The 24,461-nt window shown below is 42.2% G+C and overlaps 1 protein-coding gene across 1 annotated transcript in view; it reads left to right on the top strand.

Annotated features, from left to right (window-relative positions):
- The window catches only part of LOC136866644 (nose resistant to fluoxetine protein 6), a 77,005-nt gene that overhangs the window by 16,526 nt on the left and 36,018 nt on the right, over positions 1-24,461 (top strand). Inside the window, exons 4-8 of the mRNA XM_067143762.2 lie at positions 4,849-5,045; positions 11,842-12,002; positions 17,310-17,478; positions 20,682-20,872; positions 22,275-22,407. Of these exons, the coding sequence (XP_066999863.2) occupies positions 4,849-5,045; positions 11,842-12,002; positions 17,310-17,478; positions 20,682-20,872; positions 22,275-22,407 (851 nt within the window). The remainder of the gene's footprint in view (positions 1-4,848; positions 5,046-11,841; positions 12,003-17,309; positions 17,479-20,681; positions 20,873-22,274; positions 22,408-24,461) is intronic.

Here is a 24,461-nt window from a genome sequence, read left to right as displayed (position 1 = left end):
AGGTATCGGCCAAAGAAGGACAAGGGCTATGAAGGGCCACTAGGCTTCGGATGCTTAAATACCGTCGGGATCTGAAAAGAAGAATATTGTTGACCAAGGGTGGTGGGATAGGACGGATGAATGTGAGACGCAATGCCAAGACTCAGGTACGGGACCCGTGGTAGCCAACTCACGCTCCCAAGTTAGGTGCCCTCGGGACCCCTTTCAGTCGCATCTTACTACAGGCAGGGGATGCCGTCTATGTTATTCTACTGCCGCCACCCACGTATACTTATATTTTAATATTATTGGTCCTACTTCCCACTAACCATAGGTCTGTCCGCCCCGTGGTGTAGGGGGCAGCGTGTACGCCTGTCACCTGGCGGCCTCGGGTTCGATTCCCGGCCGCGTCAGGGGATTTTAATTGTAAATGATTAATATCCCCGGCCTGGGGACAGGGTGTTTGTGTCGTCCTTAACGTTCCTTTTCACACATTCAACACTTTACACTTCCGCCATTTACATAATACAAGCAGGTTCCTCACATATGGTGCAAGTAGGGAAAAAAGATCTTCATAGGTCGACGTCCCGAACAAATAGCTTTTAAAGAAGATAATCACCACTATCACCTCCTATAATGCATGTATTTTAGTGTAAAATGGATTGACACTGAGTTTAGAGGATATCAGGGCGTCGATAGTTTTCCGGAAATGGTGTAATATTTTCCAATATATCTGACGTGCCGTATGTAAACGCGAATGTCTTTCAGGACTTCGTTGAGTAAACACTTTACTCCGCGAAGGAAATTTTGTCTCACGGGACTTTTCTTTACACTCAAGCAAATCTTCCGCCACAAGACCAGCGTACTTAAATACCACTGGGATGGAACCTCCCAAATTGAGCTTCAGCGCTTTGCCTGGTTCCAGAGTTGAGGGTGATAAATCATTTGTCAAATCTTATAACTGATGAGATGATGATGCTTGTTGTTTTAAGGGGCCTAACATAATCTTATAACTGCAATAAAAACAGAGTGCATTATTTGGGCGAGTCAGCGCGGCACTTAGAAAACAGATTTTCAGGTAGACAGCTTTCATATGATGATAAAAATCGAGTAAGCTGCGCTTTGGCGGCAAATAAGTTACCCGCAAAGATGCCATAATCTATGAATCAAATTTAAGAGTCTAAAACCAAGATATTTACGTTAACCTATTTTACTGCCGATGAAAGGAAGAAAATATCGTAAGATAGTATATTTGTATTAAGTGTATTTACGTCCTATTTCGGTAATTTCCAGCTGAGGTAGCTGTGCTTCTGAGCTTAAGGTAACTACAGATACGGCCAAAAATTTAACGACGAATTTGTCCCTTTCATAAAAGGGTCGCTCTATCTCGATGCCTCCTAAAATGAGAGTGGTACCCAGACTGGTATTTCCAGTTTTCCCCTATAAATCCGAGACGTAGACTCTTCGTGTTACAGACCTGAAGAAAATCCATTATTTTGAAATGTAGTGGTGGCGAAGAATTTCTTTACAATTTGTTTTATATCGCACCGACAGAGGTAGATCTTATGGCGACGACGGAATAGGAAAGGCCTAAGAGTGGAAAGGAAGCAGCCGTGGTCTTAATTAAGGTACAGCCCTAGCATTTGCCTTATGTGAAAAAGGGAAACCACGGAGACTTGCACTGATTTGCAAAATATTTTCCGCATCCACACTTCCAGCATCCGCATTCGCGAGTGGCTATCCGCGGGTATTGTAAATATTTAACTACACGCAAGGTATTGAAACGGATAGATCTGTTAACGTAATAGAATAGGCCTGATACATAGAACTAGAACCTAGTCACAGGTTTATGAGGGATTCTTTCTTGCGACAACTACCGACTTATTGACCTTTGTTTCTTCCTTCTATTAATTGTGGGCAGGAGTCTGTTAGGCTCAGGCTAGATTTATGGTTTTCTGCTCTCAAGGCTCTTTATACATCACCACTCTCTCATGTCTCTGTCAAGGGTTGCCTAACCAGCAGCAAAAATAAAAGTATCCCTGAGTAAAAATCAATAAACATCATTTAGAAAATTTCCGAAAAATTATCCGCACTGCCTTACAGTTTGCATCCGCCAAGACACTAACTTACAGAAAGGGCTCTAAGAGATGGAATCAACTGATCCTCCTCAGAGATCACTATCCTCATAAATGAGGAAACAGTTAGAGAGGAATATTTCCGTGTCAGGGCGACGATAAACAACCACTGGACTTTATCTTATAATGTATTTGTGTACCACTCGTGCTTCTCTGAGAGAAGGACAGAAGAACTGAGCCTATGAAGCTCACTACGACTTACATGTTTCATGTTGTATTTTACTTTCAACATTACATTTAGATATACGGTTTAACTTGTTCCTTTCTTCTGTCGATCGGGCAGACACAAGAGAAGACACGTTCTCTACAGAAAATTAACATTAAACAACTCCGACCAGGTCAGAATTAAAATGACCCTAAGTTGACTTTATTGACTTCTAAAGAACTATCATAAAATACACTGCGAAACGTAAAGAATTTCACCTTCTGTTCTTCATACGACATAAGCCCAAAGTATTATTATAACGTCTACAATTGGTACGGAATCTACCACCTGAGTGATATTCCTAAATTCACATCAATATTGATTGATTGATTGATTGATTGATTGATTGATTGATTGATTGATTGATTGATTGATTGATTGGTGTGACAAAGTCGAAATGGAGGATTGACGTGGGAGAAAAACAGCAAACCTGCTGTCCACTTAACACTGCAGTTCCTATCTTCTCAGTACAATATAGATTATTACGACTCGTGCATTCAGACTGAATATCTAAGCACTTCTATAATTCTATATTTTCAACTTCAATGACGACTCTTTCTATTTTTCAGCGATATTGTGATAGGAAAAGGCTTGTGATTGAAAGGTATTGACCGTGACTTTAATTAAGGTACAGCTGTGATACTTACAGGAAATGAAAATGCGGAACACCCACATGACTCGCACCACCAGGCCAAGTAGTTCGGTCATTCTGTTTCTGGGCTACCTACATTGAAATAATTCAATACTGGTGCTAACCATCATCCTATACATTATTTCTGCTCCAGACATATCATTTATTTATTTATTTATTTATTTATTTATTTATTTATTTATTTATTTATTTATTTATTTATTTATTTATTTATTTATTTATTTATTTATTTATTTATTTATTTATTTATTTATTTATTTATTTATTTATTTATTTATTTTATTATCGTCTTGTTTTCTATTGCGTGGCTCAGGATATAGAGCCTGCTATTATGTCCAACCATAATACAATATTTAATTTATATTAAATTCTACAACATACTAAAATTGTGTAACTTACACACAAACTGGAAAATCTTATCGTCTGGTCTCTGCGGTTAATATTCAGATGAAGAAGGTAAATTCTCGTAGATAATAATAATCATAATAATGTCCTCTTCTGTGGTGTAATGGTTAATGTGATTACTTTCCAGCCCGGGAGGCTCGGGGTCGAATCGCAGCTCTAACACGAAAATTGAAAAAGTGGTGCGAGTGCTGGAACGGGGTACACTCAGCCTCGGGAGGTCATCTGAGTACAGAGGGTGCGATTCCCCCACTCTGCCATATTCAAAGTGGTTTTCTGCGGTTTCCTACTTCTTCTCCGGGCAAATGCCGGAATGGTACCTAACTTAAGGTCAGGGCCGTTCCCTTCGCTCTTCCCTGTCTATCCCTTCCAATCTTCCGATTCCCCCACAAAACCCCTAGTGAGGATAGCAGGTGAGGCCGCTTGGACGAGGTACTGGGACCCTTCCCCAGTTGTATCCACTCGAACCAAAGTCTCACGTCCTAGGACACTGCCCTTGAGGCGGTAGAAGTTGGATCTCTCCCTGGGTCCGGAGAGAAACCAGCTCTGGAGGGTAAACGAATTAGATAAAAAGTAAATTAATAATAATAATAATAACAACAACAATAGTCCTAAATATTTTCCTAGTATCAACCGTCGGGATGTATCTTCAAAGACTAACACCAAAAAGTAGCCTTACCCTTCACCATTCGTCTCAGCAGGTTAATAGCGTAAATTTTTTTTACGAGTTGCTTTACGTCGCACCGACACAGATAGGTCTTATGGCGACGATGGAAAAGGAAAGGGCTAGGATTGGGCAGGAAGCGATTGTGTCCTTAATTAAGGTACAGCCCCATTATTTGCTTGATGTGAAAATGGGAAATCACGGAAAACCATTTACAGGCTGCCGACAGTGGGGTTGAAACCCACTATTTCCCAGATGAAAGCTTACAGCTGTTCACCCCTAACGGCACGGCCAACTCGCCCGGTAAAATTTAAATATTCTAATACTGTACTTATGCGTAACCTTAAAACTAAAAATCACCGGGCGAGTTGGCCGTGCGCGTAGAGGCGCGCGGCTGTGAGCTTGCATCCGGGAGATAGTAAGTTCGAATCCCATTATCGGCAGCCCTGAAAATGTTTTTCCGTGGTTTCCCATTTTCACACCAGGCAAATGCTGGGGCTGTACGTTAATTAAGGCCACGGCCGCTTCCTTCCAACTCCTAGGCCTTTCCTATCCAATCGTCGCCATAAAACCTATCTGTGTCGGTGCGACGTAAAGCCCCTAGCAAAAAAAAAAAACTAAAAACCAACAATTTCTCTTTATTTATTTGAAAATTTGCCACTTAGAATCATGCAACAAATATTTTAGAAGAATATATCAATTCTATTCAAAATAATTTTCATTTCAATAGGTTTAGAGATTTAATAGAATAAGAGCATCATGAATTATAATTAAGATTACAAAATTGTGATGTGTTTATTAATTTTTTCAGAGGTCAAGGGTTCCCCGATATTACTCAGTTTCTCCGTCTACTCTAACTGGCTGCGCCTGATCAGTATCAACTCTTCGTCAGAGACGATGACAGCAGTGAATGGAATACGGTTTATCAGCATGGGTTGGGTTGTTCTGGGACATCGCTACCTGGTTGTTAGCGGGCTGCCCTCCATCAATATGGTGTACCTGAACGACGTGAGTTTTATCCATTCATGATCTTCCTTTCAGGTGCCACTGAAAGGGCTTATAAATGTAGATATGTGTTATAATGATTATTAACAGCAATAATATTGTCTACTTTTAGCACAACACGATTAGAGGTAATAAAATATGTGATACACCAGGTGGCCCGCGAGTGCCGTACTTTCTACTCATAAGTGTCCCACATGCACTGTTGTTGAATGGGATGCCTAATCGCTGGTTTATAAAGGAGCGGTATTTCGCATGTGAAACAAATAGCAGTCATTTTACTACACACGTTATATAACAGGGTGCATTTGTAACTACGCCAAAGATGCAGAAAATAAATTTAATAACGTATTAGAAGACCCGGGCTGCTCGACAGCAGTCATTATAAATAGGTCAGATAACTTGTCTTGATACGCCTGTCGTAGTCACATTGTTTTTCCTGCCCTTTTCAATGGTTTTAGGAACATTTCATAAGAAGCGCAATTCGTAGTCAGAATTCACCCATTCTCATGCCATCATGCCACTATCCTCCACCACAATAACACGCAGTTACCTACACATGGCAGATGCCACCCACATGGGCTGCACTCGGCTAGAAATAGCCACACGAAATTATTATTGTGTCATCATGCTGTCTGTTTGGTAAAAATGTATCAATACATTCGCTAATTTATCCTGCAGTTCTTGATGTGAAACTTGATATTGTCTCGTAGATTGCAATGGTATTTTTAATTGCAGTTATTCAATACAGAACGTTTGTCTTGTGAACTCATAATTTAGTCTCGAAGGTGCGTTTTTTGCCAGGGAGATAATTTTTTAAAGACACGTGGCCTTCACTCTTTCTCGTGTAGCTAGTTCCCAGATATTGTCTAAGGCGTGTGACATGATGATGTCTGTTTGTACGAAGACTTTTTTGCCTTAGCACTATGTAAATTATTAGGAACGCTCTGCCATCTGGTGAATATATTTGCAAGCTGGAAAGGCTAGAGATTGAGCGAGTATTTAGCAGAGAACAGTACTCTTCCATGTTCAGTGGAAGTGTACAATCTCTGGCTTGACAGGTAGCTATTAAACATGGCTGCGTGCAGATACATTACTAAGGATGAAAATCACATATATCAGAGTATTAATGAAAGTGTTAGTCGCTTAGCAACCTGCTAAGTTCAGAATGTGTTGCGGGTTAGGGTAAGCCTTCGCCTGCAATTATTGTTGTGATTATTTAATGATTTGATTTTACGATTACTCAAAGTTGGCTGAACGTAGAGACTTAACACGGCCTCATGATTTACCAGAAGATAATTCGGAAGAGTATAAAACAAAATGAAGCAAATCGGTCCACTAGTACGGATCTGTTTTTAATAAACTCCTTTAACATAAACCGAGCTCGATAGCTCCAGTCGCTTAAGTGCGGCCTGTATCCAGTAATCGGAAGATAGTGGGTTCGATCCCCACTGTCGGCAGCCCTGAAGATGATATTCCGTGGTTTCCCATTTTCACGCTAGGCAAATGCTGGGGCTGTACCTTAATAAAGGCCACGGCCGCTTCCTTCCCATTCCTAGGCCTTTCCCATCCCATCGTCGCCATAAGACTTATCTGTGTCAGTACGACGTAAAACAAATAGCAAAAGAAAAATACCTTTAACATAGGCCTAGACCTAGGTAGATAGATTAATTTAACTTACACACGGCCGACACTCCACTCTATAAAAAAGTTGTTTGTACATATTATACATATTATTATTGCTTTAAAGCCCAGAATAATTAAATTGTCACACTTGGATCTACTAACTATTCATAATGGATTTGCTCAGAAACATGTACCTGATGGTGCAGGCAGAGCTGAATACGTCTCAACACTTCAGATGTCACTGCAGCAGAGGCCTCACGAATTTGTTGTTGTAATTGTTCAGCATTTTCCGGCTGCCGCACCATATACCAGCGTAGTACTATGCGGTCGAAAGCGAGACTCACCAACGCAAGGGGGCACATTAGACGGGTAGCACTGAGAAGCATGCTGCGAGCAACTTCCGGTTGATATCTCTTCATATTCTTTCTTTCTTTCTTAATCTGTTTACCCTCCAGGGTTGGTTTTTCCCTCGGATTCAGCGAGGGATCCCACCTCTACCGCCTCAAGGGCAGTGTCCTGGGCGCGAGCCATTGGGTCGGGGGTACAACTGGGGAGGATGACCAGTACCTCGCCCAGGCGGCCTCACCTGCTATGCTGAACAGGGTCTTGGTGAGCGATGGGACGATTGGAAGGGATAGACAAGGAAGAGGGAAGGAAGCGGCCGTGGCCTTAAATTAGATACCATCCAGGCATTTTCCTGGAGGAGAAGTGGGAAACCACGGAAAACCACTTCTAGGATGACTGAGATGGGAATCGAACCCACCTCTACTCAGTTAACATCCCGAGGCTGAGTGGACCCCGTTCCAGCCCTCGTACCACTTTTCAAATTTCGTGGCAGAGCCAGGAATCGAACCCGGGCCTCCGAGGGTGGCAGCTAATCGCACTAACCACTACACCACAGAGGCGGACTATCTCTTCATATTCTGACGTAATTTGCCTACAGCAGTAGTGCCCCTGAGAAAATCAGTTAGTAGATATCCCATAAATAATTAGTTCATGCGAGACACTGATAAGTAGAAAACCGAGCTCGATAGCTGCAGTCGCTTAAGTGCGGCCAGTATCCAGTAATCGGGAGATAGTGGGTTCGAGCCCAACTGTCGGCAGCCCTGAAGATGGTTTTCCGTGGTTTCCCATTTTCACACCAGGCAAATGCCGGGGCTGTACCTTAATTAAGGCCACGGCCGTTTCCTTCCATATCCTAGGCCTTTCCTATCTCATCGTCGCCGTAAGACCTATCTGAGTCGGTGCGACGTAAAGCAAATAGCAAAAAAAAAAAAAAAAAAAAAGATAAGTAGAAAGTACGCTCCTGGCCACCTGGTATAAGAATTGTTTTACATCGATATACAGTACCACTCTCGGTGTCCGCCTCCTTCACTGAGTAGTGAGCGTAGAGGTTTTCGCTTCAGAGGGACCCGGGTTCGATTCCCAGCCGGGCCCAAAATTTTAACCTTAAATAATTTATTCCCTAGGTTCGGGAATTGGTTGTTTGTGCTGTCCCCAACACCCATGGAACTCACATACCTACACAACACATACTGCACCACAATAACACGAGTTTCCTACACACAGCAGATGCCGCCCACCCTAGTCGGAGGGTCTGCCTTTCGTTGTTTACGACAACCCTTCTTCTTCTTCTTCTTCTTCTTCTTCTTCTTCTTCTTATTATTATTATTATTATTATTATTATTATTATTATTATTATTATTATTCTTAGAGTAATTCAGTATAATGACTGGTATGCCCCTGCGATGAGTCTTCTCCAACTGGGCCGATCTTCTTCTTCTTCTTCTTCTTCTTCTTCTTCTTCTTCTTCTTCTTCTTCTTAGAGTAATTCAGTATAATGACTGGTATGCCCCTGCGATGAGTCTTCTCCAACTGGGCCGATCTTCTTCTTCTTCTTCTTCTTCTTCTTCTTCTTCTTCTTCTTCTTCTTCTTAGAGTAATTCAGTATAATGACTGGTATGCCCCTGCGATGAGTCTTCTCCAACTGGGTCGATCCTCTTCAGTACGTATTGCTTCTGCGTAGCGCCTGCGTTCTGAGTTCACAAGAAATGTCATCATGAATGTCTTTCTTGGTCATCCACGGGGGTGTTTTCCTGGTAGTTTACCTTCCAAAATTTCCATCAAACACATTCCTATGTCGAAGCCTGTAGCCATCCAAGAAAGTTTTCTCTTCCTAGTTTGACTCAACAGCTGTTTCTTTTCTTGGACAGTGTTCAATACCTCAATGTTGGTCTTCCTCTTCACCCAAGTTATCCGTTGCAGCCGATGCCAACACCACATCTCAATGGCTTCTAGCCTCTTAATATCACTCTTGGTTAACGTCAAGGTCTCAACACAACAGACCAACCATAAGAATTCATTATTCTTTTACCTAAAGAATGGGACTTTGTTTTCTGACATAAATGGACAGTTTATAGTGAAGGTTTTTAAGTTATGACGGCCACCCTGTATAATTAAAAGTAAGCAGCTTGTCTAAACGTAAACCAGTCGAAAACATCCTCACCTAAGAGTCCATACGGTTGAGTTCAATACATACAACTATCTTAAAATTAAGATCTAATAAAAGTGTTCTGATGTCATATGCATGCTCCTTGTCCCCTATTTACACGGAATTAACTATTTTTATTAAGGAAATGGAAGAGTTTTTCTTTATTGACCAGTGTTATTATCGCGGCCACCAAATTAGGTGGATCAGAGAAAATACGCTGGTACCAAGGTTTTGGAGCAATTGGCAAAGAAATGTCCACCTGAAGACATCATTTCGGTGCGCGAGGCAGTTTGTTCTCTCCCAAGCTCTTGATGTTACCACCTACAATGTTGGAAAACATAATACAAGCGTGCTGATTTCAGTGGTATAACTAGGCCTATGTCTTTTTTTATAATTTGCTTTACGTCGCGCCGACACCGATAGGTCTTATGGCGACGATGGGATAGGAAAGGCCTAGGAGTGGGAAGGAAGCGGCCGTGTCCTTAAATTAGGTACAACCCCAGCATTTTCCTGGTGTGAAAATGGGAAACCACGGAAAACCATCTTCAGGGCTGCCGACAGTGGGATTCGAACCCATTATCTCCCGGGTGCAAGCTCACAGTTGCGCGCCCCTAACCGCATGGCTACCTCGCCTCGTGTATAACTATTTTACGTATAAACCAATTCAAATAATAATTATTGAGAATAAGGACATCAGCAAGTAGATTTAATAAAACGTTTGGTAAGAGGCCATGTTTTTTATTTTTTAGCCAATAAAATTATGTCTGCGGGAGAAATGTTGTAAATCGTCTAACTGAAATGTATTAACTGGGAAATGTTTCCAAGGGTCTTTCATTTTCCTGAAAAAATGGCGCGGAAAGTGGACATATAAATGTCTCTAGTCGAATTCATTCGGGTACACTACATTCAAATACTCTTGTGTACCAGGTACTTTCGGAAGGCATCCCTGCTTATCTCTCCAGCAATTTTCGTCACCTTGGTTCTTTACATCTCCATGATACTCGCTCAGTGTCCCTCCTAGAAATACCTGTCCACCGAACAACCACATACCATCGCTTCGGGACGGTGGAACGCTCTTCCCAAGGACGTCAAGGATGCTCCATCGAAAAGCATATTTAAAACCTCTTACCAGCAGTTAAGTGCTTCCAGCAAGGTACGTGCATGAGTGGAACGAGTGATTGTGTGTGAAAATGATATGAAATTATTGTACAATAAAATATTCAGTTAATATGATAATTTCAATTAAATTAAAAGCATCCGTACTGTATTTACGAAGTAGAAGTAGCCTAAACACAGCTAGTGGTAACTACAGTATTTAACTTAGACTAGTATTGCAAGGATACAATTAGTTACATTTCATTTAATATTTATATTAAGCTTACTGGTATTTTTATATTAGTATTTCTTTAGTTGTGTACTGAAACGAGTATTTTTTCAAATCTGTATTATCTAGGCAGTTCTTTTTCTGTCCTTATTCTTTGTTTGTATATATTCATATTCTTGTCTTAGTGTTATTTGAAGTTATTAGTATTTTAAATTAATCAGTACCATCGTTAACAAATAATAATATGTGTGTGGTTAAGTGTAAGAAAGGACAAAGAGCCCTAACTTCGCCACAGAAAATAAAGGCTTTCATCTATCTATCTATCTATCTATCTATCTATCTATCTATCTATCTATCTATCTATCTACCTACAACACACCAGCGCAGGACACAGGATGCGGTTATGTACTTTCGGATTACGTGTATCAGTTTTATTTAAATATTTTTATTTGTTTGTGGTTTTGCAGTACAACTTTAAATACTTGAATGCTCTATATTGGACTGTGTAATAGAGAAAAGAATACGCGGACCTGAAGCGGATCGGCTTCGACTGTACAGCACTGCACGGTCAGCGTTTCCAATCCGTGCGCTGAGAAAGCGAATCTCGGCCATCTATCGCTTCACCGTTGCCATATCTTTTTTTTTTTGCTAGTTGTTTTACGTCGCACCGACACAGATAGGTCTTACGGCGACGATGGGACAGGAAAGGGCTAGGAGTGGGAAGGAAGCGGCCGTGGCCTTAATTAAGGTACAGCCCCAGCATTTGCCTGGTGTGAAAATGGGAAACCACGGAAAACCATTTTCAGGGCCGCCGACAGTGGGGTTCGAACCCACTATCTCCCGTTGCCATATCTTACTACAGCGCAGTTTTTCTCACCCGCCTAAATCAGTGGCCGCAGGTTGAGATAACTACACATTATTAGAACTACAACAAGCAACCTAGAGAATAAATTTCATGTCTCAGTGCATTTTGGTGTGAACTAGTGAACAAGCGCTTTCATATATTTTTCTTTGCCGAGCTGAGTGGCTCAGACGGTTAAGGCGCTGGCCTTCTGATCGCAACTTGCCAGTTTCGATAATGGCTCAGTTCGGTGGTATATTTCAAGGTGCTCAAGTATTTAACCTCGTGTCAGTAGATTTACTGGCACGTAATAGAAATCCTGCGGGACAAGATTTCGGCACCTCGGCGTCTCCGAAAAGCGTAAAAGTAGTTAATGGGACGTAAATCCATGAACATATCATCATAGATATACTTTTTTTAATTTGAAGAAATATGTCCTAGAAAACTTATCTGAAAGGTAAATGTAACTTCAGCGTGTAGTTAGCTCTTATTTCACTGAGTTGTGGTGATTTTCCCACAGTTCAAGAAGGACTGGTCCCGGCTGACCATTATGAACGGGACTCTGTCAGTGGACACCTTCTTCTTGCTGAGTGGGTTGCTGACGTCATACGTTTTCCTGAAGGAGATGGAGAAAAGAGGACGCTTCAACATACTCCTGTTCTACGTACATCGATACATCAGGTGCGTAAATAAACCCTCTAGTTTCCAATCCTTGCAGTGACCAAATGATACAAGTAAAGGATTAATTGACTCTAAACCAGCGTCATACGGCGATCCTTCTTCCTATATATATATATATATACTAGCAAGATACCCGTGCTTCGCTACGGTATAATACTGAAATTTATAAATGAATGCTTATTGTTTTATATATAATCCGCCGAAATTCGCGAATAGACTCGTTTTCTGAGAGAATCCGCATAAATTAGCGATCTGACTCGTTTTCTAATAGATTACGGCAAGTTTCCTCCCATTTTTCATTCTTTCTTTCCAGCAATCGACTTAGTACTTCCCAGGCTAGGGCCAGGTACAGTATTCCACCCGGTCAGTTGGGTCCCTAAATCTTTGCCATCTTTTCCTATAAGCATTTTTAATGTGGATCAAATCCTTGAGGAGATCCGGTGTGGTGTCGTCTTGGGTTCCTTGGAGGTACTGAACTTCTACTTGGCGGTAAATTACATCTGCTGTCGTTGTCATTGATGACAGTATGACCAGCATCATTGTCGCCCTTAAGCAAGTGCGCAGGACTTCTGGCGATACGAATTACATTCTTCCGTGCGTTATTGACCTTATACAGATGTGAACAATAGCAGGGTCAATCATATATCTATCGTTTATTTCAAATATGTTTAAATTTTTGTTTATATGCCAGAAGAGTCTACTGTAATCTAAGAAGGTTCTCCAAAGGAAAAAATGGCTCTTGAAAACGAACCCAGGAGAGATTATAAATTATCGGTTTATGATCAGAATAAGTACATTGAAAATCCGCAGCCTGTTTCCAGTCATTCAACCGGGTCAGGAATGGAATGAATAAGCCCTGCCGAAGCCTGTCGCACTCCACTGGGGCAATGATTAAATGATTGACAAATGAAATGAAATGATATTGGAGAGTGTTGCTGGAATGAATGATGACGGGGAAAACCGGAGAACCCGGAGAAAAACCTGTCTCGCCACCGCTTTGTCCAGCACAAATCTCACATGGAGTGACCGGGATTTGAAGCACGAAACCCAGCGGTGAGAAGCCAGCGAGCTGCCGCCTGAGCCACGGAGGGTCCTTATAAGTACATTAGGAACAGTAAAACCAATTGGTCACACCTCCGTTTTCACCCCACCGCGGTGAAGTTGATTTATCTCCCCCCCTCGCCCCCAAAAAAGAAAACGAGTTCCTTTATGTTTAAAGGAGATTCCAAATACCAATGTTCTCGTGTGTTACCTTCAGTTTTGGGATATAAGTATTCCCATAAAAGTAATTCACTTTTTTCACTTACTTTCACACTCCCCGCCCCCTTGAGTGAATTTTCCGGCAAAAAATACTTGTTTCTTTAATAGTAAAGGATCTTCTAAATACCGATTATCTTCAGTTTTTGAGATATGTGTCCTCATGAAACGAATTCAACTCCTTTTCACACTCGCTCCCAAAAATGATTCTCCGCCCCCCCCCCACAAAACGCGTCGTTTAATTTTTAAAGAAGATCTAAATATCAATTTTCACCACTGTAACAACTTCAGTTCTTATTAGATGTAAGTATCCTCATACAATTAATTCAATAAATGTATAAATGTTTCAATTTTTAACCCCCGCTCCCCCCCGCCCAACTTTCAATGGATTTTCGGAGAATACCTGTTTGTTTACTTTAACAGGAGATTCCAAATACCAATTTTTGCGTTTGCAACATTTTACGTTTCTGAGATATACTATAGATATAGTCTTTCTAAAAATTCACCCCAATTTGTCACTCCTGTTTAAACCCCATTTAATTAGATTTTCCAAAAACAAAAAAATTGATGTTTCTGTATTTTTAAAGGAAATTCCATATACTAACTGTCTAGTCTGTAATATCTTCAGTTCCTGAGATATAAGTATCCTCATTCAAGATATTCAACCCCTTATTCACACTTTTCACCCCTCCTATTGGGATTTTCCGAAAACAAAATATACCTGTTTCTTTGTTTTGAAAGTAGATTCTATGTACCAATTTTTACATCTGTAAACTTTGAAAGTTTTGAGATATAGATACACTCATTTTAAAAATCATCCCCCTTTCAACCCTTCACTATTTGGATTTTCCAAAAACAAAAAGTACATGTTTCTTTATTTTTAAAGGAGATCCCAAATACCTTTTTTCAGGTCTGTAATATCTTCAGTTTCTGAGATATAAGTATCCTCATTAAAGGCATTCAACCCCTTTTCACCCCTCCTATTAGGATTTTCCGAAAACAAAAAAATAGAGGTTTATTTATTTTTAAAGAAAATTCTAAATACCAATTTTTACATCTGTAAACTTTTAAAGTTTTAAGATGTAGACACACTCATTTTAAAAATTCAGCCCCGTTTTAACCCCCCATTATTTGGATTTTCCAAAAACGAAAAAATACCTGTTTCTTTATTTTTAAAGTAGATCCCAAATACCAATTTTTAGGTCTGTAATATCTTCAGGTTCTGAAATATAAGTAGCATCATTAAAGGCATTCAACCCATTTTCACCCATTCCCACCCTTCCTATTGGGATATTCCGAAAAAAAAAATTATTACGTGTTTCTTTATTTTTAAAGGAGATTCTAAATACTAATCTTTACATCTATAAACTTTAAAAGTTGTGAGATATAGATACACTCATTTTCAAAATTCACCCCCTTTTCACCCCCCCCCATTAATTGGATTTTCAAAAAACAAAAGAATACGTGTTTCTTTATTTTTAAAGGAGATCCCAAACACCAATTTTCAGGTCTGTAACATTTTCAGTTTCTGAGATATAAGTATCGTCATTAAAGGCATTCAACCCATTTTTCACCCCTTTTCACCCCTCCTATTGAGATTTTCCGAAACAAAAAAAATACGTGTTTATTTATAATGAAAATTCTAAATACCCATTTTTACATCTGTAAACTTTCAAAGTTTTCAGATATTGATACACTCATTTTAATAATTCACCCCCCTTTTCCCCCTCCCATTGATTGAATTTTCCAAAAACAAAAAATACGTGTTTCTTTATTTTTAACAGAGATCAAGTATACCAATTTTCAGGTCTGTAATATCTTCAGTTTCTGAGATATAAGTACCGGTATCCTGATTAAAGGCATTCAACCCCTTTTTCACCGTTTTTCACCCCTCCTACTGGGATTTTCTGAAAACAAAAAAATACATGTTTCCTTATTTTTAAAGATGATCCTAAATACTAATTTTTACATCTGTAAACTTTCAAAGTTTTGAGATATAGATACACTCATTTTAAAATTTCAACCCCCTTTTCACCCTCTTAGCGAAGGAATATCCAAAAAGCCTCTCTTAGCGAGCACCTACATCTTAATATGAATGTATCCACAAAATTTCATTTATTTATGTCCAGTAGTTTTGGCTCGGCGATGATGAATCAGTCAGTCAGTCAGTCAGGACAAGCTATTTTATGTATATAGATATGATATATTTTTCTTTGCCGGCTTAGCTGTGTTGATACTGCTGTATCCTGAAAGCAACGGGAAGCTACAACCATTACTAACTTCCGTGGACACGCAGCTCTCTCTCTGTAGCACAGGATAGTTTGGGATGGAGAGCTGCTTCAAACCAGGACTCAAGGACTCAGACAACAACAAGAAACAATATTACTACTTGTATTACGATGCACTAAGTCACGTAGATCATTAGTCTCTACGTACCTCTGGGGCAACTAGTTCAGGCTATGTTATAAATTACTTTGCCTGTAGAGTCACCATTATTACCCACAGTCAGCTAAACTAGGTTATAATTTACGACTAAAACCATTGTCTAAAAGTAGTCAAAGTCAAAGATACCCGTCTCCCATAATCTCGAAAACCATAGATTAGGGAGAGGTTACTGTTTACTGTAATCGTTTCACAATTTGTGATACAAGCAGTAGGCTATACAAAAATTTGTAAGAATAACCTGAAATGAATGTTGGAATTGTGTTGATAGATAGGACTGTAAAAGAAAAACCGAAACATCAATAAATATTTAAATAGCCTAAAACGCAAACAACTCAATGAATCTCTAAATCAGAGTATTGAGAAAGAAAAGAAAAAAGAATATTAGTATTGTCTTTTCAGACTATTGGCAATAAGGCAAAAATAGGGCACATGCAGACTAATAGAACTACCACGACAAAGTAGTTCCATACTATACCTTAAATCTACGTATCTAATGGCTCTAGACTTCAACGGACTTATATTGTCTAGATTACCATAGGCATAATCCAGTTCCTGGCTGACATGTATCACATAATTTCCTTCCCTCAGTTTCCTACTCCACATTCCCCTAATGATGTTAAATAATTTTGCTATTCTGCACGGGTGTTCAATAACATTACAATTGTATATAGCTGATTTTCGTTATAAATTTTTCTTACATCCTCATCTATAAATTTCTCTCATATTTGCTTTATCTCTGAACAATATTTTATAAAGTGTACCCATCCCATTTCTTCAGAACACAGTAAACATTTATTTTCATCCCTGTTTTGTGCTTTTTTATGTATCCTCATTAACCACCATTAACCCCTCATTAACTTATTTGTTATAATCTCTACATTTATCCTCATCCTCCCACTTACACTAGCAAATTCTTCTAATGGCATCTTACTTCTACATTGTGCAGCAATACGTTGCTATTCAATATCCTTAACTCTTAGGACTATTTATTTTACATATTCTAATCTTCTCTGTACAGTCTCGTTTCCAGTAATATCCCATTCCTACCGTTAAAAAATAGTCGCTGAAGGAAGCCGACGATTATCAACTTAAGTTAACTACAGAAAACTTTCTCAAAATTACTGATGAGACAGTGCATGATTACTATAAGCATAATTTATCTCAATTGTTCATAACATCACCAATTCGAAATCATTGACAATTTTATACAACATAAACAAAACTCTAAATAAATCCGCATGATTTAATGTGATTTTTATATAATCTGGGGATTTTCTTGTGATTCTCTTTACTAGTGTGTCTTTTTATCACGGGCATATTATAGTGTTATGTGTGTTATAATTAGTCTTTTTGACCGACTGAAAAGTTTGAGAGTTGCGTTAACTGAATCGCCTTCTTCTTAACAAAAACAATAAGGAAACCACTTTTCCATTTTTGAAAATCAAATGATCATGAGTATGTCTCTCGGTCATGACCATCCATACCTTACATCTCTGCCTGTACATTGCTATGGTTACACTTACGTCACACATTTTGTCGTGTCACGTTACACAGATGTTCGGATGACCTCCATGACAAGTTACATTACTGATTCTTGTTTTCCAGACTGACTCCTGCTCTGGCAGTCATGATACTGATGACCGTGACACTTTTCAATTACGGAGGAGAAGGCCCTCTGTGGGACAGTCGCCACCGAACAGCTCGTGAGGCGTGCGAGAAGAACTGGTGGGCGAATCTGCTCTACATCAACAACTACTATGACTCAGGAACCATGGTGAGTAACGGCAAGTGTATTGCCTTAAAAAGGAAAAGTAGAATTCTCGAAATAGTTATTTAAGAAAGAACTTTAATTGTTCTGATTATTTCCTTTACCTCCTACTCAAATGGTATATACACGAAGTTAAGCCTTATCATACACAAAAGGGCATTATGTGGGCTGAAAAAGTTGAGGTGATGTTAGTTAGAAACAGGTATCATGCACTCGTCATTAACTCGTTCCAGGCCGGTCCAATTATTCAGGGTGTCAGTTCTTCCAAGCACTGCTGGAGCTAGCGTGGGCCTTGCCGGCCACAAGCCTAGGACCTGCGACACAAGCTGGTCTCCATGGGGTCCCTGGTAGCTGGGCTCCGATCCCGGAGAATGTAGCCACGCCCTCCTAGGCAGGGCCTATTGGTGGGGGCTGGCACTGAGCCATGGTATATATACTTAACAACTGCGATGAGAGGCCGAGTGGTTCCCCACGCAGTTGCCGTACACCGGGGCCTCCCTAGGTGTAGTGTAGTGCAAGCTGTGTGGTGGTGGTGGTCACCAGAACAGCGGTTGTAGCGCACTTCGAACCCATAGCAAACCTGACGGTGACCGTACATCATACAGCCGAAACACTGCAAGATCCGTTGAGAGGGACGTTTGGATCTCAGCTAATTGCTGATTCTTGTTGAGGTCCTCTCCTGATTGGTTCCTCGTTTGACTGCCTTTGTGAGTGTAGTCGTGAGTTACGGCTATGTAGCCCTCTCCTGGCGGGTCGGCATCTTCGTCTTCGTCATGAGGGGGCAGTGTCTTCTTCCAGATGGTGACGTCATCCTGGTGGCGCCCCTCCCACCGGCATTGGAGCCATGGCGTACGGCAGGCCCAACTGTCATTCCTCCTTCTCCTTCTCCTTTCTGGCAGAAGTCGGGGACGGACGCTGGCGTTCTGGTGTGGTCTCCGTCCTGTGGGACACATTCAGGTGACTACATTGTGAAGTAGACACTGGCAGGTCGGGCGGCCTGGGTAGCAGCCTTGAAACGCCAGGGCACTTCTGCCTCCACTTCATTTCTTTCTTTATCCGGGCCGCTGTCCTTGATTGCGCCCGGGGGGTGAACACTTTCTGGGTGGTCCGTCAAGTTGGAAGACGTGCTTAGCCGGCCTCTTTGGTCATCTGGGTCCACTTCGAGAAGCAGGACAGAATGACCTGGGACGCGGCGTCACAACGCTTGGGAGTGTCACCGTCCAGTCCAAGTCTTCACAGCCGTAGATTCCATGACAGCTGATGGGAATAAGTCCGTGCCCGTCTGCTTGAGACTTTGCCTCCTGGTGGTCAGAAAGGCGGTCGTCGTCGCCTGAGGCCTGGTGACCGCTGGCATCCCTGGTTCTCAGTTCGTCCATCTGCATGGCGCTGTCTTTCTTGAAGCAGATTTACATTCCCCAGAATTCATATCTCCTGCATCCAAAGCAGGATATCTTCATAGTACTCAATGTCGGTGGGGTGGGGCGGGGCGCATGATCTAGGCCTCTATGTCCTGGGTAGCCTCCATGGACGTGATATAATAACAAATGCCTGATTATGCTGCTGTCCTTCACACAGTTTCCCGCCGGCCTTAGCAGCTTCTCCGTGTAGTATGCCAGTGGCGCAGGATTTCCCGGGTCAACGTGACCAGCATCGAGCCTGAATATTAGTCCTTGGGTGCACGCTGTACGCACGCTTGGTGGGGGGAGGCTAACGCGTCGGTCAAAAATAACCCCATAGGTTTAATATTCACTGCATTAGGTGTTAATATATCTAAATCATTAAAATCTATCATGCATTGATTTAGCCTCTTCACTCCCAAAGTTAGTAATTTGAGTTCGAATCCCTGTAAGTTCGTATGGGATTTTCAAAGAGACCAGTGGCTTCTAATAGGAAAGTAATCCGTTTTGAATACCTGATCACGACCGAAATTCAGTGTGAGTGCTAGACATACCCCACATAAACACGAGAATATGGCATTGTAAGAAATAATGAATGAGTGAATGAATGAATGAATGAATGAATGAATGAATTAATGAATTAATTAATTAATTAATTAATTAATTAATAAACGAATACATAAGTAAATAATAATATATCCGCCATTACTGTAGATATCAGTTGAATTTTTATCGGCCTACTAACCTTCACTTTCCCTACTCTTACCACGTCGTCAATATCCACCTCACTAAAGTCGATTTTCATTTTGCTTTGTGTAATATCCACGACTTAATATATTATATCTATCTTCGATTCTGTCCCCACTTCCTGCACTCCATATATGGAAAGACATTTCTTCATCCTATCATGGCTTATGCCCGCCACCTCTCTCTTCAATAGCACAACCTCCTCTTCAAGATATATTACTTTTCCTCTTAACCCCTGAGTCTCTTTCTCGTATCATCCTGACTTAGTCTCCTCCTCTACCTTAAACCTTTAAAACCAGTCTCTGAGTTCCTCTCGTCCCTTACTCAAATCATCCAGCTTCCCCATTACCTTATCCGTATTGTTTTGCTCCTTTAACACTCCAATCACCACCTCCCGAATCTTCTCTATTTCTTCCCAATTCATGCAGCCGCTCGGGCCCGCGTTCAATTCCACCCCCCACACCCCCCTATCACCAACAGCACCGCTATCACCGCCGCCACCAGTAGTACCTCTCCAATCTTCCTCTTTCCATCCTTACTTGTCGTCTTCCCCGTAGTTATCTTCCATCTTCTCAGCCAGCTGCCAATAACCGCCCGGTATTGCTCCACTCCCACCGTGTCTCAACGCACTTCGCTCTCCACACGTCTGCACTTGTCGCTAGCTGACATAAGACGATATACTGTAACTAAATAGATACATGTAATAATTCTTTTAATTCTCAAAGTTCGACTCGTTGGCTGAATGGTCAGCGGTTCAGATGGTCCGGGTTCGATTCCCGGCCGAGTCGGGGATTTTAACCTTCATTGGTTAATTCCAATGGTCCTGGGGCTGGGTGTTTGTGCTGTCCCCAATACCCCTGCAACTCGCACACCACACATAAAACTATCATCCACCACAATAACACGCAGTTACCTACACATGGCAGACGCCGCCCACCCTCATCGGAGTGTCTGCCTTACAAGGGCTGCACTCGGCTAGAAACAGCCACACGAAATTTAATTCTTTTAATTCTCAAAGCCTCGTGGAAGACATCTCATAACTGACAGAAGTGGCCTCTGTTACAGTGTCTAGGACAGACCTGGTACCTGGCAGTGGACATGCAGCTACACTTTCTGTCCCCTCTCATCCTCATACCACTGTGGAAGAAACCTCGTCTGTCACAGCTGTTGCTGATAGTGCTGATGCTGACCGGCTGGGGTGCAGCCTTCACAGTGCCTTACGTCGAGGAGTACTGGGCAGGAGTGTGGACTGGTCCGTAAGTAAATTAACCTTCACTTTGCTCAAGAATAACATTCACTTACTCAGTTCCCTTCTTTAGTGGAACCTGAGGGCGGGTAGTCAACAAATACACAACTGGCAGCGTTAAATTCTAGGACTAATATTTATTAATTACTACTGATTATTTACACACGAGGATCATAACCTACACTGCACAATACACACAAATACACTAGTCCGCGTACTCTCTGCTCTCACTAAGTCACTCCACCATTTACAAACTAACACTTATTATACACTCTTTCGTTACTGGCACTTATGGGCACTAAGTCAGTTTCACAGTTATTCTCGCTCTCTGGTATCACAGCCAGTTAGTTCACAGCTAGCGCACAATACAGTCTCACAATCTTGTACACTGTACACTGTCCGTACACTCACAACCGGTCTGTGTTTTCATCTATGAGCAAATACATAAACTTTAGGAGTTGGTACACCTTGTTACTACATGCAGCCAGCTCGACGTCAATAAAGCTACCTTGACCACGCCTATTCATCGTCTTTCTGGTTCTCTACTGGAGGAGTACAGACCTATCTTGGTCCAGCGCTGGTCACTGGGGCAAGGTGAGCGTGTAGCCTTTTAATTATGTGCTACGAACTCTTCTTTTTTTTTTACAAGTTTCTTTACATCGCACTGACACAGATAGGTTGTATGGCGACGATGTGATAGGAAAGGATTAGTAATGGAAAAGAAGCGGCTGTGGCTTTAATCAAGGTACAGACCCAGCATTTGCCTGGCGTGAAAAATAATAATGATTTTCCTCTTAACGAACATAACATATTTTTATTAGAGTCTATTATTAGAGTCTATTATTTTTTAGTATCGACTCATATATTTTTCAGATTGGCCTACGTTATAGTGTTCTAAGTGTAATTATTCTTATATCGGCAGACTGAAAACTTAAAAGTTATAGCCTAACATTAATAATAATAGGGAACAATGAGACTGAAGTAGATGAATAAATGGAACAAGAGTATTCTGTCCCTTATCAGAAAACACAGTGCATCGTAAGCACTAGGTCTACATCTTGAGAAAGTTGAATCTGTGCTTCGAGTGTAGGCATGAGTTGTAATTTGACTGACCACTGACCACTGGCCGTGCGATTAGGCCCGTATTATTCTAGGACAAAGGTGACTGCAGTTGACGTGGGTTGTACGGAGCTTATTATATTAGGGACCGTGGTGGCGCCACCAAAAACTGGTGTCCGGCTGGTGGACGAGCCCGGCAACTGCTCGGGGCACACGCTGGGCATCGCTTTAAAAGTTGCCTCACAATCCTGTACGTCCTACACTATCCGTACATTCGCAACAGACCTGTGTTTTCATCTGTGAACAAATACGAATATAACATAATCTGATTTAACGAAAATCTTTTGTTTCAGAGTCGAACTACGTACGATATCTCAACAGAAGAACTATTATCCTACACATACCCGGTTTATGCCCTGGGTTATGGGCATCGCACTAGGCTACTGGATCCGTGAGGCCAAGAAAACCAAATTCCGAATGACAAGTGTAAGTATGACTTATTTATCAAGTATATTTCACTTTGCAGCCAGAACTACCCACCGCAGACCACTGGTGTTTGTGTGTGGTAGTAGCCTCGAGTTTCCCATCGTGCACCATTGTTGTTGCGTGCCGACAGCTTTAGTGGTGTGGTAGATCTGCGGGTTGAAAGTGACCAAGTACATACAAAAATAAGACGGTGTGTTCGTATATTTCACCTCGCAACCACCTCCCTGTTCACCGCAGACAACTGGTGTTTATGTACGATAGTGGCACCAAGTTTCCCATCCTGTACTCTAGTTGTTGCGTGACAGTAGCCGTAGTGGTGAGGTAGATGTGGGAGTTGAAAGTGGCCGACTATATACACTGACTGACAGAGCAAATGCAACACCAAGGAGGAGTGGTTCGAAAGGGATGAAAGTTGGGAAAAAAACAGAGTCGGCACGGAAGAATAATTGATGTTTATTTCAAACCGATATGCAGGTTACACAATGCGCACGGCATCGACTCAGTAGGATGTAGGACCACCGCGAGCGGCGATGCACGCAGAAACACGTCGAGGTACAGAGTCAATAAGAGTGCGAATGGTGTCCTGAGGGGTGGTTCTCCATTCTCTGTCAACCATTTGCCACAGTTGGTCGTCCGTATGAGGCTGGGGCAGAGTTTGCAAACGGCGTCCAATGAGATCCCACACGTGTTCGATTGGTGAGAGATCCGGAGAGTACGCTGGCCACGGAAGCATCTGTACACCTCGTAGAGCCTGTTGGGAGATGCGAGCAGTGTGTGGGCGGGCATTATCCTGCTGAAACAGACCATTGGGCAGCCCCTGAAGGTACGGGAGTGCCACCGGCCGCAGCACATGCTGCACGTAGCGGTAGGCATTTAACGTGCCTTGAATACGCACTAGAGGTGACGTGGAATCATACGCAATAGCGCCCCAAACCATGATGCCGCGTTGTCTAGCGGTAGGGCGCTCCACAGTTACTGCCGGATTTGACCTTTCTCCACGCCGACGCCACACTCGTCTGCGGTGACTATCACTGACAGAACAGAAGCGTGACTCATCGGAGAACACGACGTTCCGCCATTCCCTCATCCAAGTCGCTCTAGCCCGGCACCATGCCAGGCGTGCACGTCTATGCTGTGGAGTCAATGGTAGTCTTCTGAGCGGACGCCCGGAGTGCAGGCCTCCTTCAACCAATCGACGGGAAAGGGAAATTGTTCTGGTCGATATTGGAACAGCCAGGGTGTCTTGCACATGCTGAAGAATGGCGGTTGACGTGGCGTGCGGGGCTGCCACCGCTTGGCGGCAGATGCGCCGATCCTCGCGTGCTGACGTCACTCGGGCTGCGCCTGGACCCCTCGCACGTGCCACATGTCCCTGCGCCAACCATCTTCGCCACAGGCGCTGCACCGTGGACACATCCCTATGGGTATCGGCTGCGATTTGACGAAGCGACCAACCTGCCCTTCTCAGCCCGATCACCATACCCCTCGTAAAGTCGTCTGTCTGCTGGAAATGCCTCCGTTGACTGCGGCCTGGCATTCTTAGCTATACACGTGTCCTGTGGCACACGACAACACGTTCTACAATGACTGTCGGCTGAGAAATCACGGTACGAAGTGGGCCATTCTCCAACGCCGTGTCCCATTTATCGTTCGCTACGTGCGCAGCACAGCGGCGCATTTCACATCATGAGCATACCTCAGTGACGTCAGTCTACCCTGCAATTGGCATAAAGTTCTGACCACTCCTTCTTGGTGTTGCATTTGCTCTGTCAGTCAGTGTATTATAATAGACGCGTGTGTCCCTATATTTCACCTTGGAGCCACAACTACCCAGCGCAGACCACTGATGTTTCTGTGTGTTAGTAACTTGGAGTCTTCCGTCGTGCACTATTGTGGTTGTGTGTCGGTAGTTGTGGTGGTGTGGGAGACGTGGGGCTTGAAATTGGCTGACTTCGGCACTGAATGTATTAAAATGAGCGAGATTGTACTGGAAGAATTGGAGAGAGATTGTATTCCAGAAGACTGTGATGTGTACTCCTTGGTTTTATATTCAC

This window comes from Anabrus simplex, chromosome 3, assembly GCF_040414725.1.
Source record: "Anabrus simplex isolate iqAnaSimp1 chromosome 3, ASM4041472v1, whole genome shotgun sequence".
In the NCBI taxonomy this organism is placed as follows: Eukaryota; Metazoa; Arthropoda; class Insecta; order Orthoptera; family Tettigoniidae; genus Anabrus; species Anabrus simplex.
The sequence above is the reverse complement of the archived record's forward strand: the minus strand, read 5'-3'. Positions and strand labels throughout refer to the sequence as shown.